Source organism: Pelobates fuscus, chromosome 8, assembly GCF_036172605.1.
Source record: "Pelobates fuscus isolate aPelFus1 chromosome 8, aPelFus1.pri, whole genome shotgun sequence".
NCBI classification, from domain to species: Eukaryota; Metazoa; Chordata; class Amphibia; order Anura; family Pelobatidae; genus Pelobates; species Pelobates fuscus.
The window spans coordinates 100,235,828-100,255,598 of record NC_086324.1 but is presented as its reverse complement, the minus strand read 5'-3'; the positions used below and the strand labels follow the sequence as shown (position 1 = coordinate 100,255,598).

The 19,771-nt window shown below is 40.9% G+C and overlaps 1 protein-coding gene across 2 annotated transcripts in view; it reads left to right on the top strand.

The window, feature by feature from the left end:
• CALCRL (calcitonin receptor like receptor) overlaps nucleotides 1-11,977 on the top strand; it is a 363,980-nt gene extending 352,003 nt beyond the window's left edge. Inside the window, exons 7-13 of one of the 2 annotated variants that reach the window (XM_063430194.1) lie at nucleotides 663-789; nucleotides 2,749-2,902; nucleotides 4,241-4,301; nucleotides 4,385-4,451; nucleotides 7,568-7,786; nucleotides 9,896-9,937; nucleotides 11,619-11,977. In XM_063430194.1, the coding sequence (XP_063286264.1) occupies nucleotides 663-789; nucleotides 2,749-2,902; nucleotides 4,241-4,301; nucleotides 4,385-4,451; nucleotides 7,568-7,786; nucleotides 9,896-9,937; nucleotides 11,619-11,837 (889 nt within the window). In that variant the 3' untranslated portion in view covers nucleotides 11,838-11,977. The remainder of the gene's footprint in view (nucleotides 1-662; nucleotides 790-2,748; nucleotides 2,903-4,240; nucleotides 4,302-4,384; nucleotides 4,452-7,567; nucleotides 7,787-9,895; nucleotides 9,938-11,618) is intronic. The other variant, XM_063430195.1, reaches the window with a different exon arrangement.
• Nucleotides 11,978-19,771: the final 7,794 nt, after the last annotated feature.

Sequence of the window (19,771 nt, the reverse complement as noted above, 5' to 3'; positions counted from 1 at the left end):
TGTGAAAGCATTGTGATTGGCTTTTGTTCAGCATTTAAGATGATGTTAGCCACCAGCAGCAGACTGGACAAAGGTAATATTCTTATATATTTAGGGAGGCCAGGGGAGGTGGATGGTGTTTTTAACACTATAGGGTCAAGAATACATGTTTGTGTTCATGACCCTATAGTGTTCCTTTAATCATTAAGAACAATGATTTATTCATGAAATTAAGTAATCATCTGCAGATGAAAAAAAAGATACCAGACAAAGTTAATGAATACTGTCAATTTTCATGCTCAATTGCCACAATTTTGGTACTGTAGATCACTGTTTTAAAACAGACCACCATCTCCTTCTTTCTATTCAGCCAATTAAGCAAACGTGCAGGTGGGGAGCTAAGTGAGGGGAAATCAGCCTTTGAATAAAGTGTGTCTGAGCACACCTAGCAAACCACTTGCACACATCTTTGCTTTCAAATCTAGTAAAAAATGCATAGCTTTTTTAACAGGTTGTCAAACCCACATATAAAGTGTAAATGAAACAAAATATTCTTCACTTAATTAATCTCTCGATATGAGATATTGTGTTTGACTCCAGAGAATACACTGTCACTAATTGCATTCTTAAGTATTTTTAACACAAATTGAACATCTTTAATTATATGGTTTTCTCCCCCTTAGGAATTTAAGCTGCCAGAGAATTACACTCCATAAAAATTTGTTTTTCTCCTTCGTTTGCAATTCTATTGTTACAATCATTTCACTAACTGCAGTGGCCAACAATCAACCTTTAGTGGCCACCAATCCAGTAAGTCACAGCTGAAGGGTTTCATTATCTTTGTTGAATCTTCAGAAAAAAATCATAATGTGTATTCAGCCATTTATATATGTGATAAGCATTATTTGAATAATTATTTGGTTTTAGTTTATGTTCATTTATTCACTTTCTTCTTAATACTACATATTCCATATCAGGGGATCAGGGCAGGATTGGGAACAAAAAGCCCTGGAAATAATTTTATTTCATGGCTTTATGTCAGCATATTATACTATTAAATAGGTGGAAACAAAAAAAAAACAACCTGACAGGAATATTTAATAGAGATTAAAATTTTTTTCCCAAATACGCAGCATTCTGTGTATCGGCTGCCCAGAGTGGACTGGCCTGTTAAGCTGACCTGCTCTTGTGGCCCTCACAACCCTGTCCCTAATTTATACCTCAAAATTTTGGGAGGTATACCAGATATAACATTCCTCTCTACCACATTCATCTAATCTCCTTTAATTTATCTGCTACGAAATATAGCTATGCCATACTACATTTATCTAATATACTTAAATTTGTCTACCCGTTGATAACTTCCCCTATCCCTATGCATTCATCTAGTCTTGTTCAATTTACTGCCCTCTTATTCAATCTTCAAACTGGGTGCCCTCCACCATGTGTTGTGGTTGGGGCCGCACTGTTATTGCCACCCAATGCTATGTATTTCCAGGGGAGCCCGGTCAGTGCTGCTTTCGCTTTAACAGCTGAACGGGCCTTTCTGCTGAGATCAGACTGAGCTGGGAGGAAGTGACTGCCCTGGTCACTTTTTTCCAGCAACCACCGGGAGCCACGCAGGAGGACGAAAGAGAGGAGGGAATCAGAGTGGGAACTCTCACTCCCATCAGCCTGAGCCACTGGACCCAGGGAAAGTCACCCTCCTGCACGTAAAATATAGGAAACAGGAGGGTAACTAAATAATTTTGCATGTGTGTGTGTTTGTGTATGTATGTTTCTTTATTTGTCTCTTTATGTGTGTGTGTGTCTCTGTATGTGTGTGTGTGTCTCTGTATGTGTGGATGTCTCTGTATTTATGTGTGTCTCTGTATTTATGTGTGTCTGTCTCTGTATTTATGTGTGTGTCTCTGTATTTATGTGTGTCTCTGTATTTATGTGTGTCTGTCTCTGTATTTATGTGTGTGTCTCTGTATTTATGTGTGTGTCTCTGTATTTATGTGTATGTCTCTGTATTTATGTGTGTGTCTCTGTATTTATGTGTGTGTCTCTGTATTTATGTGTGTGTCTGCATGTGTATCTGTTTGTCTGCGTATCTGTATGTCACTGCGTGCCCTGTGTATCTATATGTGTGTCACTGTTTGTATCTGTATGAATGTAATTCTATGTATTTGAATGTTTGTCCTTAAGTGTTTGTCTATCTGTCTGTATGTGTGTCTGTGTAATCGCGTGTGTGTCTGTGCATCTGTATTTGTGTCAGTGTTTGTATCTATAGGTGTGTCATTCTGAGGTTCTAAAAGTGTGTAATTGTGTGTGTCTGTGTATCTGCATGTGTGTCTGTGTGTATAAAGGTGTCTGTGTATCTGTGTTAGTTTGTGTGTCTGCATTTGCGTGTGTGTATGTGTGTCTGTGTATCAACATGTGTGTCCGTGTGTGTATCTGCATGTATGTGACTGTGTGCTTGTAGGAATGAGAAACATTGAGGGACGTGGGGGGTGGGGGGGGAGTGAAACGTATGGGGGGGCACCGGGGCCAAGTGGTTTCTAGTTACGCTTCTGCTTCCAGTCCTATACTCATTTAATTGAATTTCTTCTCTCCTCATTTCAACTGTATCCCTGTGTATCCTCTCAAAAGTCAGAGATTCAGTGGATTTTCCCAGGTTTAGACAAATTTAGGGAAAAAAAATACATTCATTTAATTACTTAATCAAGTAAACTGCATTTTTCCAGATAAAATTAAATAGAAATCTAATATTCTCTCTCTTAACAGGTTAGCTGCAAAATATCACAGTTTATCCACTTTTACCTGATGGGATGTAATTATTTCTGGATGCTATGTGAAGGAATATACTTGCACACATTAATTGTTGTGGCTGTTTTTGCTGAAAAACAGCATCTAATGTGGTACTATCTACTAGGTTGGGGTATGTAATCAAATGTTTTACTCCTTTTTTTTTTGGTATTTAAGTTAATATGGTTCCATAGCAATACAGGGATGCAAATTTAAAATAATTGAATAGTAGAATGCAAGAAAGATCAAGCTGTAGCTATAGTCCTTGCAAGCTAGCTAAAACCCTTAAGCCTGGATTATGTTACCGTATCTATTCTTTTCAACGCAGGAGTTGGAGCTGAGAACAGTGGCATAGCTAGAGCTAGGGCTCCCCTCCTGCCGGTAACTTGGACATTGCACCTCTGTGCCGCCTTATGTTAGTGCCGGCTCTGTGTCTCACCTGAAAGTGCCGCACCCAAAAAAGTGACACCCGGGGTGGAACACCTCCCTGCCACACATAGCTATGCAACTGGCTGAAAAAAAGCTATTTGCAGTTGAGGTGATAGCAAATGTTTAGCAGGCTTAGTGGCACTTTACAGAGGTTCATTGTGAATTGTCACAATTGAAAACAATGAGGCATAGACTTTCTATGGTTGGGGTGAGCACAGTACATGTTTTGCTATGTATTTCCTAATACTAAGAAGACAATGAAATAAAAAGAAATAAAATATTATTTACGTTCTGACATTTATGCCATGCGGATCACAAACCATAATTGAATCCTGTCTATCCAGTCTAATTTTAAAACTCATAGAATGTGCAGTCAGCGCATTGATTTTTTTGATTGGGTAACTAAAATAATAGATCAGGGTGGTGCAGTAGACATTGCTTGCCGTATCGTATCTTCAGAAGGATATTGATACTTTGGAAAGAGTTCAGAGAAGGTTTGCTAAACTAGTTCATGGATTGCAGGATAACACTTACCAGGAAAGGTTAAAGGATCTTAACATGCATAGCTTGGAGGAAAGACGAAAAAGGGGGGTTATGATAGAAACATTTAAATACATAAAGGGAATCAACACAGTAAAGGAAGAGACTATATTTAAAAGAAGAAAAAACACAAGAGGACATATTACTTTACAGAGAGGGTAGTGGACGCATGGAATAGCCTTCCAGCTGATGTGCTAAAAGGTTAACACAGTGAGGGAGTTTAAGCATGCGTGGGATAGGCATACGGCTATCCTAGACTTAAGATAAGGCCAGGGACTAATTAAAAGTATTTTGAAAATTGGGCATACCAGATGGGCCAAATGGTTCTTATCTGCCATCTCATTTTGATGTTTCTATGTTTAAAGGAAGACTTGAGTGTTAGAAATACAAAAGTGTATTCCTAATACTAAAGTGTTTCTCTGAATGCTCACTTTAGTGAATAACCCTGTAAGTCATATATTGACTGAGAAAACAAATTCACAATTTCAGTATTTTGTTACAGGATTTCCACTGATCCCTGCATGTATTCACGCAGTTGCTAGAAGTATATATTTCAATGACAAGTAAGTGTGCCTTATTTTACCAGATAAGCAGGTAAAATAAAGATATCATTATTATGTTAATATAAGTTTATTTTTACTTGTAGTTGCTGGATTAGTTCTGACACGCATTTGCTATATATCGTCCATGGACCAATTTGTGCTGCACTGTTGGTAAGTTTTGTTAATATCCTTCTATCCTTTTGTACATGTTGGATTACATATTATTATTCTTTTTGCACTGAGATATGGTAATGTTATCTGTCAGTCATTTAATATGAAAATATATTCTATATACAGCAACCTTTAAAAAAGTGTTACTCAACACTGAATACTAGAATTTAGGGAATTTATCATTTAATGACTGTAATCCTTTTTTTTTATATTCTTTATTTTTGGGGGGTCATCATTTTGACAAAATACAGCATGTGAAGATATTAAGTAAGGTGCATATCAAAATACAATATAAACCACTGCGACTGCAACACATGGGCGTATTCGACCTTATTTTAAGTTTTATTGCTATAAAATTCCCTATTGCTGGACCAGGTGAGGCGTAACTATAAACAGAGGGTGCAGGTAAAGGCTGCGTATGCTATGGGGGTTGTGGTTTGGGGCATACACAAGTATTAAGAGAGCAGGTCGACAGCCTCCCTTGACCTATAAATGCATAGTCTGGCGACAATATAAGAGAGGACTAGGGTTAAATGCCTGACGTGCGGGTAAATGCTATTAAGAGCTAATGGCGAGTTTTGCACGTTGAAGGGTGAGGGAGGAGGGCTATTAACAGTCCTCCATTAATCTGATATCTGACGGAGCCAGGATGAGTATAACAGTAGCAAATATTGCAAGAACATCTAACAATATTAAACCAACATAACATAAAATGAGTAAAACATGTAAATTCTTTCAGGTATGCAAATCAACTGTCCCTATTACAGCTTGTTGGGGTACAAAAGGAGTAATTCCCTCCACTGACCAGGCGGGTCGAGCTGCTGATAAGACCGCCTGTTCAGTGGTAGATCCAGTGCTTGGAGAAAAGCAGGAACTTCAGATAGGTGTGACAGGTGGTGTGGCTTACCAGCTTTGTCAACCGTTTGTATGGAGTGGCATTTTCTCTCAGTAGTTGTGTGACTTTTCGAAAGGACCTCCGACATGTTAGTGTTTGCCTGGAGAAGTCTCAGCTCTGTCCCCTCGAAGAATACTGCGGGAGAGCCTCTTGTGGGCCCCCGTGAGGATTCCCCTATCAGAATCTCGTGCCAGTTTGAGTAGCACATCTCGAACAGTTCCTTGAGGAGCGTTGGCGGCTTTAGAGAGGCGAAAGCAGGAATCAGTCACTAGTAGCTTGATTTGCTTAGGTGTCAATAACGTGGCGATGAGCCTGCGTATGTAGTGGGGGAGTACTGCATTGGTGATAGCCTCAGGTATGCAGCGTATCCACATATTGCGTGCTTTAACTTTATTTTCCATATTAGCCATTTGCGCTGTCAGATCAGTGCAGCGTGTTTGTAGTGCGCTAAGTGCAACATCAGTTGTCGTTTGCGCTAGCCTGGAGTCACCCACATCTTTCTCCACTGTAGAAACCTCCTCTCTGGCCTGTGACATATCTTCCTGGAACATGGCTCTAATGTCCAGTATTAATGCCTTTATGTCAGCCTTGGTGGATGGTGCAGAGTCCCCCATCTCTAGACACAGCTGTGCCACTGGTTTTACCTTCGGGTGAGCTGGCAGGTCTGCAAAGAGGCTTTTGTCGTCCAACGTCTGAGAGTAGTAGGCCTCTGCTGTCACTATCTTGGAAGGCTCAGGCCGCGCAGCCGTACGCATGAAGACTGGAGCAGGAGCTTGGATCTGCTTTCTGCTTCTTATTTTTCTTCCCCATAGCCTTTGACCTCTGGGCTGCTGCTTCAGACCCCTGTATTGCGGCAAAAAATGCTGGGATATCGGGATCGGTAAAGTAGAGGCACGAAGCTGCCGCTTTGTGCGTCTTGCTTGCTTGAGCGCTGGCACCATCCTCAATGACTGTGATCCTTAGAAGAACACTCCCACCTCAATAACAACTTTAAAGGGACTCTACTCCATGCTCCCACGCCAAACAAAATCAAAACAAAAACCATAGTTTAGTTGATATACTCCATTAAAAACATGCATACATATAAATATGCATTGTTTCATTGGGCATATATATAAAAACAAAAGCTGCCAAATCTCTTCTCTGCAGCCTTTTCAAGCCCTCTTCTTCTTCCCAGCCCATACTTTCTGCATCTGTCAAATCACAGACTTCCCAATGCAGATCAGTGAGAAGTCTTTACAAGCCACGTGCTTTGGTCAATTGCCTGCCTCTTGAATTTAGCTCCACTGAGCTAAACAACCAGAAAGTAACAGGACCGGTTGTCAGATTGTAAGAAGGTTAATTTCTAAAAGTGCCAATTTCTATTTATATCTTCACTTTCTGTAAAATGAAAAAGAAAACACACTCCTCACACATAAAGCACTTCAGCAGGCTAAAGTTATTTAGGGTCTAGAGGAGGCAGGGAGCATTATTACACAGTTTGACCACAAGGGTGGAGATGCCAGGGCAATGCAGGCACCATAATCACCACAGTATGCTGTAGTGGTTATTGTGCTTGGAGTGTTTATTTAAGCTCATTTATGTTGTTATGGGGGCAGCAGTGTCCAAGTATCCATTTACTTTGAGGGGATAAACCACAACAGTTTAATTCCAAAATGGTTGTTCTGGTGCCTGGCACTTCTGCCTTACATATTCTGTTCCTTTCTGTTCTGCGGTAAGAGTAAGCTGAGCGGCCACTGGTTGGCAGAGGGTGGCAACTGAAGCTCACAGCCTATAAGTGGGTGCTCAATGAGAAAAATAGAATGTACTTAATTAAGGGTCTTAGGAACTGAAATGTTGCACCAAATACCTGAAAAAATCTGCCTGGGAATGTATTAAATTTGTTTGTTTTCTGCTCTGTTTTTACTTAAAAAGGTATGTCACCAATATCTTGCCCACATTTAGATATAAGAGAACTCTGAATCTATTAAATTTATATTGATGCAATTACTTGTTTTGTGTTAGAAGTAAGTGTCATGTGCAATAAATAGCAAATTCTAATACTGACCTCATTCTGATTTTTGTTATTGTAAAGTTATTAGGGTCAATAAAGCAACAGCAAACTGTAGATTGAGTAACCTTGACTCAATGTTCCTTAATGTCATAGAAATGTCATAAAAAAAGGAATAATTATATCAACTAAATTAAAAAAACATTATTAATGCTTATCTTATTTTTTTAGGTGAATCTTTTTTTTCTGTTAAATATTGTACGCGTTCTCATAACAAAACTGAAGGTCACCCATCAAGCAGAATCAAATCTCTATATGAAAGCTGTTAGAGCAACCCTCATACTCGTTCCTCTTTTTGGGATTGAGTTTATATTGTTTCCATGGAGACCAGAAGGGCGGATTGCAGAAGAAGTGTACAACTATGTTATGCATATCCTCGTGCATTATCAGGTTGATTCTATATTTTATTTTCAGTAGGCAAATGCATGCATTTGTTTTTATTTTACAAGTAAGCACTCACAATATACTGGAGAATGCAGAAATTGATGAAGGTTAATTCAAATTGCTGGTGGCAGCACAACACAATCCTTTTTTGAATCTTTGCATTTACCAGCCATTACCAGTGGCATATATTGCATCATTGGTACACTCATTATGTCCAAACTTGTCACCATCCCATTTTTATAAAAGCAAGAGGTATCTATGTTTTGACTTCTAAGTTTACCAAGAATTCTACATAACTGTTGAGAAAACTGGCGCCACACTGAAATGCACTGCTTGGAGGAAAAGAACTGTCTCTGCTCACATATATATATTTTTTTCTCAGTGATATCATCAAGATAGGCTGGATGAAGTAATAAAAGTCCTAGTATATTGTAAACTAGATAACTTTACAACTTTGCAAAAAAGCATATATTAGTATATGCTATAGCATAATATGTTAATGCTTGGTGAGTACTCCACTTTAGGTTTAACATACCGCTTGTTAGTAACCAAATTATGGTTGAAACATATATACCATTACATTTGCATTTCAGTGGCTGAAATCCTAAATGCTGTTAGTAGGAAAGGAAAACTAATTTTAAAGTAGATCAAAAAGCTAAAACTGAATAAAATATCAAACTTAAAGTTTTGTCTCAGTTACAAAGTGTATATTTTGAATGCATTTAAAAAAATATGCATTTGCTAATTTAAAAAAAAAAAATTCATGGGCTGATCTCTATAGGCTTTGATTGTGTCTCCAATCAATCTTCTTGTAATATACTTATTTTATCTCACGTGGGAAGCTGCTGGCAGGGAGTAATGCTTCATGCTGCTATTTGCTGGCGATAACCGAGCTATGAATGCGGTGTTAATATGGTCTCCCCCTGCAATTCCAAATTAATAACTATTAATGATGTTTGGTCTGAGAAATTGAAATATATTGATATATATTTTCAGGAGTTGTAGGAAGGCTGTGTTATTTGTCAGGAAGAGTAGGTATGGCTAGAGCTACAGGAAAAAAAAGTATTATAATTAAAGAGATACCCTAAGACTCCAAACCACTCCATGTTAATGAAGTGAATTTAGTGCATAGACCCTGTTTCTATTATCTGGCAATAGATTGCCATTTCAGAGAACCAACTATGTATACTTTTGCCACAGGACACACTTCTGCTGGCTGTCAGACTGACTAAAAACACTTCATCATGAAGACCTTTGAAAACCACATGGTGATGCTCAATGCTGTTAATGCTTCTAATAGAGTAGCGGTGTATTGATGGAGCACAACAATTGGCATGCATGCACGATATAACCACAGTGCTCAGTGAGAAGCCTTGGATTAAACAAAAGTCTTCAGGGTTGATAGTTTCACAGAAGGCAGGGCAGCTGCTGAGAACAAACTGTCATGGTGCTATATTAATTGTATGTCTTATCGAGATATTTATTTTTCTTATGAGCAGGGGCCTTTAAAAAACCCTTTAAAAAATCTACAGGAGCATATTGTTTTATTATTTTACTTTTTTAATTATTTTTTTTAATTAGTGTGTTCTTTTAATAAAATAATGTGGGGAACTAAATAATTGTATGTAGAAACAGCAACCCAACATTTCTAGAATCAGCTTAAAACATAATGGGTGAGATTTATAAATGACACCAAGACTTTCAGGTCTTATTTTCAGCAATTTTTCTATTTATGTATTTTTTATTAAAATTGTTTTCAGTCTGTTGGTTTTTTGCATCCGTTGCATTATTTTTTTAATATATGCCATCTTTTTAAGTAACACAACTGATTTATCAGTCTTTCAACCACTTTTTTTTCTAAAAGAAAAGCATTATATTTCACTTCTCTTTTTCCCACCACTCTAATTGTGTATGTCTTCTGAAATTGGAATTTCTGTGAAATGTAGTAGAGTTTACCATCACATTTAGATAAAAATAAGGACGTAGTTTAACCATAATTTTGCAGATCACACCCATACATATTACCCACTATGTTCTAAATTAAGGTGTCAGTTATTGTTAATCAAATGCATTGTGCGTGTATATTCTAATTTCATTTAACTCTTCTTTTTACAGGGATTGTTGGTGGCTACAATTTTCTGCTTTTTTAATGGGGAGGTAATTATGAAATTATTTATTGTAGCTATAGATTTGGTATCTACACAGGAATATAGTACATTATGTAATAATTGAGGGATAAATATCTTACCTGGGAATGCTACTGTTTTACTCTAGATTTTGTAGATTGTATAGCTCATTACTGAGTTTCTGAACAGTAGTTTATTTTTTGGACATGAAGAGTATAATGTGAGTTTTAACCCCTTAAGGACACATGACATGTGTGACATGTCATGATTCCCTTTTATTCCAGAAGTTTGGTCCTTAAGGGGTTAAACCTTATAGAAAGGTTGACAGGATGCTATATTTTTCTAGGGAATATATCATATCTATCTTATTTGGTGGCACATGAAGTCCTTTCCAGAAGTAGGTAGCATTTATATGCCAACATGAAATGAAACTGTATACAATCAGATAGATACACAAACATATAGATATATAGATAGATGGACAGACAGGCAGGTAGAGAGATACAATTATGGGAAAAAGAAAGTACACCCTGTTTGAATTCTATAGTTTAACATATCAGGACATAATAACAATCATATGTTGCTTAGCAGGTCTCAAAATTATATAAATACAACCTCAGATGAACAACAACACATGACATATTACACCATGTCATGATTTATCTAACAGCAATAAAGCCAAAATGGACTTCCTACTGATATATTACTTTGCCTGTAGAAAACTAGTTTAATGTATGCTCCTTAAGTAGGACTGGGATTGTTATGAAAGGCTCCCACCCTCCATAACATACTGGGTTGAACAATATTGCAGCATATTTTGTTAAATTTATTTAAGGAATAAAATGTTGAAAAGAATGTTGGAAATATTTGAAAAACCATGCATCAGTTGCTGTATTATTTAAAGGGACACAACTGCAACTTAATGTAGTTTTCGTGGTGAGTATAGTCATTTTCAGAGAAAAGGCAGTGTTTACATTACAGCCTAGTGACACCTCCAGTGGCCAATCCTCAAATGGCTACTAGAGGTGGTTCACTTGGCAGTGTTGCACAGTGACATTCAGTGTCCCCACTCTCTGCATGGAGAGACTGAACTTTCCTCATTGATAAAATGCACCTCTTGGGTGGTTTTTGTTCCCTCCCCCCCCCCCCCCCCCTTCCTATCTCCTTGGCAATCTCGGCCAATCCAATGATTTTTTTGGCTCAGATCATCACTTCTGATTATGTCAGCCAAGAAGGCCGATAAAGAGCAGAGCCAGCACCAGCAGACTCGAAAAATGTAAGATTTTACTATATTTAGAAGGGAAAGGGGGGGGGGGGGGAGCAGGGAGGCTAGGTAGTGTTTTTAATACTATAGGGTCAGGAATACACATTTGTGTTCCTGACCCTACAGGGTACCTTTAATTCATCTCTACTTATTCATCTTAACATTGTGTCAGGTGTCTCGAGAGAATTACTTTTTCTTTTGAAAATAATTATATTTGTATAGGGAGTTTCAAACTGCATGCATGTATATAGAGGAACACAAGGGGGTTTACATTCATTATATACAGATTCATGATCAATACTGGTAATTAACAATTCATTAGAATAACTTTTTCTAACAACCAGTTAGTATTTTTTTTTAAAGAACATCTCCAGTGTACCAGTAATTTATTCAAAAAGTGCTAAGAATGCCATAACTATAATTTGATATTTTGTTTTTCACACCACAGGTGCAAGGAGTCTTAAAAAGACAATGGAATCAGTACAAAATTCAGTTTGGAATTAGTTTAGCTCATTCAGAAGGTCTTCGTTCTGCTTCATACACAGTGTCTTCTATCAGTGAGGTCCAGGGTACTACGTATGTGGCTGATTATAGCAGTGAACACTCAAATGGGAAAAACTGCCATGATATGGAAAATGTTTTTAAATCAGAGAAGTCATACATGTAAAATATGTTATTACTGCTTTTTATATAAATAGATTTTTATTGTCTATTTGAAAACAATAAATATATATATATATTGAACAAATATATATATATATATATATTGAACAAAAAGCCTTGCACTCCTACCAATAGATAAATATGTTAAGACCCGGTGCTCGATTTCCTTATAGATATACAGCAAAAATAATCGGCACTCCCAGGATTCATAAATAAGAAAAAAATACTTTACTCCATAGGTCAACATTTCAGCTCCTCTTGGGAGCTTTCATCAGGACAGCATACAAAACATAAATTAAACTTACATAGCTTAAATATGAACATCAATCAAATTAAAACTTACATTTCAGGTGTGTAAGTGGCTGACCTCCCCTCCTCTCGAGCGTCTAATCAGGCATCACCGGAGATCGGCACCTTCCCACTTGCGCTAGCGCGAGCACGTGATGTAAGTGACATCATAACGTAATGTCGTTGCTACGGAGATCGAGACGCTATCTGCGTCTAACAATCCTCCTCTCGGGTACTTCCGTGAATGACGGCGTTCCCAGTTGTCACACCTGAAATGTAAGTCTTAATTTGATTGATGTTCCTATTTAAGCTATGTAAGTTTCATTTATGGTTTGTATGCTGTCCTGATGAAAGCTCCCAAGAGGAGCTGAAACGTTGACCTATGGAGTAAAGTATTTTTTTCTTATTTATGAATCCTGGGAGTGCTGATTATTTTTGCTATATATATATATATATATATATATAACAAGTAACACAATTTGTTCTATCGCACATAGAAGAAAGTATATTTAAAATATATTTAAAAAAATATTTGAAATATAAAAATGTTGTCAGTTTTCAATACATTTCATAAATATATTGCAATATATTTGTAAATGTATTTCTGAATATATGTTTAAAAATATATTGCAGCAGCCATGAATATCTTTCAAAGCCTATTTTGGAATACATTCTCAAATATACAGTGAATATCTTCTAGGATATATGTTAGGTGTACTTCAAAATGCATTTAGAAATATATTTCCAAATATGCAGTATACATGGCAGACAAATTAAAGAATATATTTCCATGATATTCTGAAATACCCTTTCAATATATTGGTATAAAATCTGAAAATATTTCTACTAGTTGTCAAAATATATTTCCACTGCATTCCAATTATAATTCATTACAATAAAAACCACATACCCATTGAATTCGAAAGAATTAGCTGGTTGTGAAAAAAAAACACAATACAGTACAATAAACAATACTGTATTATAATTTTAAAATACATTATTTTAAACAAAACATATAGAACACAAAAAAAATAATTAAACTATGGTTATTTGGCATTATACAATTTATTTATGCTGAGGTCTCGACTGATGTTTCCTTCAATTGGCAATATTTCAACTCAGCAATGCTTCTGTTAACTGCGTCACTTATGATGCCTTTTGAAGTTCCAGGAAACTTCCCCAGAGTAGGAGCTTTAAAAAGTAATTGAAAAGTATTGAATTTATTAGATTTTTGTTATGAACCAATACCTCTGTAACAGGTGCAACAAAATAAATTAAACAAACAATATCAGACAGTTATAAATACATTGAAATATTGTAGGCCTATAAAATCAGTATTAAATCAGCATCTTGCCTACAACTTGCTTCATTGTGCAATATTGTAGGCCTATAAAATCAGAATTAAATCAGCATCTTGCCTACAACTTGCTTCATTGTGCAATATTGTAGGCCTATAAAATCAGTATTAAATCAGCATCTTGCCTACAACTTGCTTCATTGTGCAAATTACAACCAGATTAAACAAACTACTTTACTTTGGTACAACTGTCAAAACTGGCTCATAAAAACATACAAAAGTAAGCCCTGCGCTCAAATTCCCATTACTCCTGGGTGGCAGCAATATAGTACACATCAGCCCAAATACATACAATAAAATCCAAAGAAAAACTTGTGCACTATCCCAAATCCCTATGTACATTTAAATAACTGGAGTTATTTTAATATCATTCCAATGGCCATTAAAGTGTAAGCTCATCTGCCACGTCAAGGCAAAACCTCTAAAGGCTTCCTGTGTACCTTCAGAGATGTCCTAGTAGAACTTTAATTTTGATTAGCCACTTTGGATTGTATTCTTTCTTAAGACATTTTTCTTTCTATACTTGGGTCAATGACAACATTTTTCTTTCTATACTTGGGTCAATGACAACATACATCTGGGGAAATTGTCATATGAGTGTCTGCTTTCTTTCAATATATGGTTTGGAATGATGGTAATGTCATGTTGTAACATATATTTCAGGAACCGTTATTGTGATATATTTGAATTATTCTTGTCAAGTGTCATTTCTCAATAAAGTATTTTAACAATATGGTGGTCATATTAGCTAAGGTACATTTAAAAAAAATAATCTCACCTTACAGCAAGAGAAAACAAAGCAAGATACACAATAGTAAGACTGATGAGGAACAGCATGTGTGTTTGTGTGTGTGTGTGTGTATATATATATATATACACACACACACACACAGTTGCAAGAAAAAGTATGTGAACCCTTTGGAATGATATGGATTTCTGCACAAATTGGTCATAAAATGTGATCTGATCATCATCTAAGTCACAACAATAGACAATCACAGTCTGCTTAAACTAATAACACACAAAGAATGAAATGTTGCCATGTTTTTATTGAACACACCATGTAAACATTCACAGTGCAGGTGGAAAAAGTATGTGAACCCCTAGACTAATGACATCTCCATGAGCTAATTGGAGTGAGATGTCAGCCAACTGGAGTCCAATCAATGAGATGAGATTGGAGGTGTTGGTTACAGCTGCCCTGCCCTATAAAAAACACACACCAGTTCTGGGTTTGCTTTTCACAAGAAGTGAATGATGCCTCGCACAAAAGAGCTCTCAGAAGACCTACGGTTACGAATTGTTGACTTGCATAAAGCTGGAAAGGGTTATAAAAGTGTGACAGACCCCTTTTGGGAGTAACAGATACCATCTCGGAGAATTGCCGTTGCATATGGATTATTGTGGATTTCGGGTACTTGTGGATCCGTACGGTATACAGCGCCACGTGGAGAGAACAATGGGTCGCGGCCATTTTGACCGCATGGACTAATGACCGAACTTTCCACACGACGAATGCCGCCCTTACCGACAACGTACGTCCATGCTAGTCAACGGATCCAAAGTACCGAAATAGAGACACCGGATCCAAAAGAGAGTTTTCGTTTATATTGTATAGTTCCTGCGTAATTGGTGCAAACGTGTATCTGGCGAACGGCTCGACCGATCTAGGGGATTTTCACGTATGTTGTTCCCTTAGATCTCCGTTCCCTAATACACGTAGCACATTGTATTTTCGTTGCATATTTTGTGTGTTATTAAAACTTGTAATAATCGTATAATATTCTGCTCGGTACAGTGGGAGTGACTCCCACTGTAAATGTATTATCTCCTCCGGATACGGGGAGGAGTTGTTGTACGGCATAAAAGCCCGAGTTACCGAATAAACAGTATTCCTACTTTGACCCTCAACACAGAGTCTCGTCTCGTGCTTGGAGGGGATGACTAGTACTTGGATGTCGTAATTATGGGGAACCTGTTATGCTTTAGCTAACTTCGTGCTTGGGGGAAAGGACACCTTCTCAGCGGCGTAAACCCCTACTACACCGGGGTGCCGCTACAATTGGTGGCAGCGGCGGGATCGTTCTTTCACCCCAGAAGGACAGCTACCGAGAGCAAACAGGATGGAGGCCTACTACGGAAGGTTGAAACGATCCACCCTAAAAGACTTGTTGGAGAGCCGTGGTCGTTCGGCTAGCAACAAAAAGAAAAGAGACATTTTGGCAGAATTGGTCGCATTGGACTTAGCGGAACAGAATGGCGAACTGGGTGTCGAACCAAACCCAGAACCAGAGATCGCCTTGGTCCGAACCCCGGAAGATGAACGATTCGACCACGAGGTGAGGGTAAGGTTGGCTCACTACGGACCAAACCCCTCGCCTAGGATCGTGACCCAAGTAATCGCAGCGGTCGATGCCAACCGGCGCCAGACGTCAACCAGCGCCAGTCCAATTGCTGGAACTCTTCAAACTCCCGAGGAAAAGAGGAAAGTCCACTTTGCCGCTTTTAAAAATTTCGTAGAAACAGAGGGGGAGATTGACCAATACCTGGCGGATTTTGAGCGTCAATGTGCCCTACATAAAGTACCCGCCGAGGATTGGGTTAAAATTTTGTCTGGCAAGTTATCCGGACGAGCCAGTGATGCTTTCTGAGCAATCCCGGACCATGAGGTGGGAAATTATCGATTGGTCAAGGAAGCCCTCCTGTCCCGATATGCAGTAACCCCCGAAGCATATCGGAGACGCTTCCGGGACTCCCGAAAGCAAACCGGTGACTCCTACACCGAATGGGCCTGCCGACTGCAACGCACGGCTGGCCACTGGATGGATGGGTGCCAAGCTACCACCGCGGAGGAGGTATTACAATTGTTTTTGTTGGAGCATTTCTTTGAGAAGGTGGACAAGGAGCTCAGGGAGTGGATTCGGGATAGGCGACCACTTACCCTACCCGAAGCCGCTCGGATGGCTGACGAGTATGCGGACGCCCGCAAACCCGACCCCTCGGTCCAAAAGGCAGCTCTCCGAGTCGAAAGCCGCCCCGTCGGCCCTACTCCAACCACCTCCGCTAATCAACCTAGCTACAACACCCCCTCCCGCTTCGCCCAGTCCAGTGCCCGGACCGCCGGCGGTGTCATAGGTGCCAACAGGTGGGCCACCTGAGAGACAAATGCCCACTAGATCCAGCTCGACAAGCTTCTTGGAGGAAGCCCGCTGAAGGGAACACCCGGCCCTTTACCTCCGGGGCCCATTGCATTGAAGCCCAACCCCTGGGGGAAGAGCAATGGGAGATTTTGCACGAGGCCAATCCCCTATATGCGGCTGCCGTAGATAACCGGCAGCATCACCGACAAACCGTCCGAGTAAATGGACAAGTTGTCAGTGGATTACGAGACACTGGGGCCACCCTAATGTTGATCCAACACGACCTGGTCCCCGAAAAGGAACATACTGGACAAACGGTGGCCGTTAGAGTGGCCGGGGGTGCAGTACATCGCCTCCCCACGGCCCGAGTGCATTTGGATTGGGGGGTGGGAGCTGGCCAAGTGAATGTGGGCCTGATGAAAGGGCTACCCGCGGAAGTACTCTTGGGAAATGACTTAGCCCCGCTGTTGTCCGCTTTTGCTCCTCAAGGTCCTGCTGGAGCCTGCCCTGTCACCACCCGGGCTCAGGCTCGTGCTATTGGAATCGGCCCGCCATTCGCGGAGACCCAGGTAAGAGCTAACCCTCCGACTGTGACCTTAGGACAGACTCCCTTAGACTGGGATACCCCTGAGACTTTTGGGAGGGAGACGTGGGAAGACGTCACGCTACGAAAGTATAGGGATAAGGCAGATAAAGGGGAACTGGGGACAGATGGGGAAAGCTACGAGTGGGTGGGGGATAGACTGTATAGGATCCCCCAGGAGCCCGCAGCAGGTAAAAACCCCGTTCCGCAGAAGCAACTAGTGCTACCGAAAAAATACAGGCAAGAAATCATGAGGATCGCTCACGATATACCCTTAGCTGGCCATTTAGGAGTGCGTCGCACGGGCCATAGGATTACCCAGAATTTCTTCTGGCCAGGGTTTAACCGGGACGTGCGACACTATTGCAGAACCTGTGACACTTGCCAACGGGTGGGTAAGAGGGGAGATCGCCCAAAGGCTAAATTAATGTCGATGCCGATCATTGGGGAACCTTTCTATAGGGTCGCCGTCGACATTGTAGGCCCTCTAGCGCGACATAGCCCGTCCGGTAAGAAGTACATTCTTACCGTGGTGGACTATGGGACCCGATACCCCGAGGCAGTACCCCTGCCGAATATTGAAGCTGAGACGGTCGCCGATGCCTTGGTTAAGATATTCACTCGAGTGGGGTTCCCTAAAGAAATCCTATCCGACCAAGGAACCCAGTTCACGGGCGTCCTCACACAGCAGTTATGGAAAGTGTGCCACATTAAACCCCTGCTCAGTTCCCCGTACCATCCCCAAACTAACGGTCTCTGTGAGCGCTTTAATGGGACACTCAAACAAATGTTGAGGACCTTTACGGACGGTTGCAGAGACTGGGAAAGATTCTTACCCCACCTGTTATTTGCGTATAGGGAGGTCCCCCAAGAATCTACGGGTTTTTCCCCCTTTGAGTTGTTGTATGGGAGGAGGGTACGAGGACCCCTCGATCTCATTCGGGACCACTGGGAAGGGGAAACCGAACAAGCAGGGACACCTATTGTGCCATATGTCCTGGAGCTCCGGGACCGCATGGAGCAACTCTCCCTGTTGGTAAGGGAGAATCTCCAGGCGGCCCAGGGGCGACAGAAACGCTGGTACGATAGGGGTGCCCGGCAACGACTATTTCACATAGGGCAGAAGGTATTGGTGCTAAAACCGGTCAAGGACAACAAACTGCAAGCTGCGTGGCAGGGTCCTTACAAGGTTTTAGCCCAACTCTGTGATACCACCTACCTTATTGCCAGCTGTGCAGATGAAAGGATCCAACGATCCTTTCATGTGAACATGTTGAAGGAATACCAAGAGCGACAGGAAGATGTTAACGCTGTTTGTGCCCCAGCTACTGATGACCCCGAAAATTTACCCCTACCGGACCTACTGGAAAGGGAGACTCACCCCGACCCAGTTAGCCTAGTGAAGCTGGGAGAACGACTGAACCCTACGGAGCTAGAGCAAGCTAGACAGCTCCTATGGGAGAAACAGAGTACCTTCTCCCAGGAGCCAGGATACACCACCCTGGCCATACACAAGGTAGAAACCCCAGGGCAGGACCCCCTCCGACAACCCCCTTACCGTATTCCGGAAGCCGTCCGGGACGGGATGCTGAAGGAAATACGGGAAATGACCCAGCTGGGGGTCATTGAGCCATCAGACAGTCCCTGGGCCTCTCCCGTAGTCCTAGTTCCCAAGAAAGACGGAACCACTCGGTTCTGCGTCGACTACAGGCGACTAAATGAAAAGACTACCACTGACGCTTACCCTATGCCCCGGGTAGACGAATTACTAGATCGCATAGCCAGGGGTAACTATCTCTCTACCATAGACCTCTGCAAGGGTTATTGGCAGATACCCCTGGCCGAGGATGCCGTCCCCAAGTCGGCCTTTGTCACCCCGTTTGGCTTATACCAATTTAAGGTCATGCCATTCGGGATGAAAAATGCCCCGGCTACGTTCCAGCGAATGGTGGATCGGCTCCTCGATGGCTTCCAGGAGTTTGCGTGTGCATACCTGGATGACATTGCGATCTACAGTGAGTCTTGGGAAGAACATTTAGTCCACGTAGGGGTAGTACTAGATAAGATTCGGGCCGCGGGCCTGACACTAAAGCCCGAGAAGTGCCATTTAGGAATGGCCGAGGTCCAATACCTGGGACACCGGGTAGGGTGTGGAAACCAGAGACCGGAGCCTGCCAAGGTGGAAGCAGTAGCGAACTGGCCCACACCGAATACCAAGACCCAGGTATTGGCCTTCTTAGGGACCGCCGGATATTATAGGCGCTTCGTCCCTGACTACAGTACGATAGCCAAGCCCTTGACTGACCTGACCAAAAAGAATTTACCCAGACAGGTCCTGTGGTCTCCCGCTTGCGAAGCCGCATTCCAATCCCTCAAACATGCTCTTGTTAATGCTCCTGTCTTGGCTGCTCCAGTACCTAACAAACGTTTCCTTGTACATACAGACGCTTCCATGTATGGACTGGGGGCTGTGCTGAGCCAGATCGGGGAAGATGGAAAAGAGCATCCGGTCGCATACCTCAGCCGAAAGTTGTTACCGAGGGAAGTGAGCTATGCGGCCGTAGAGAAAG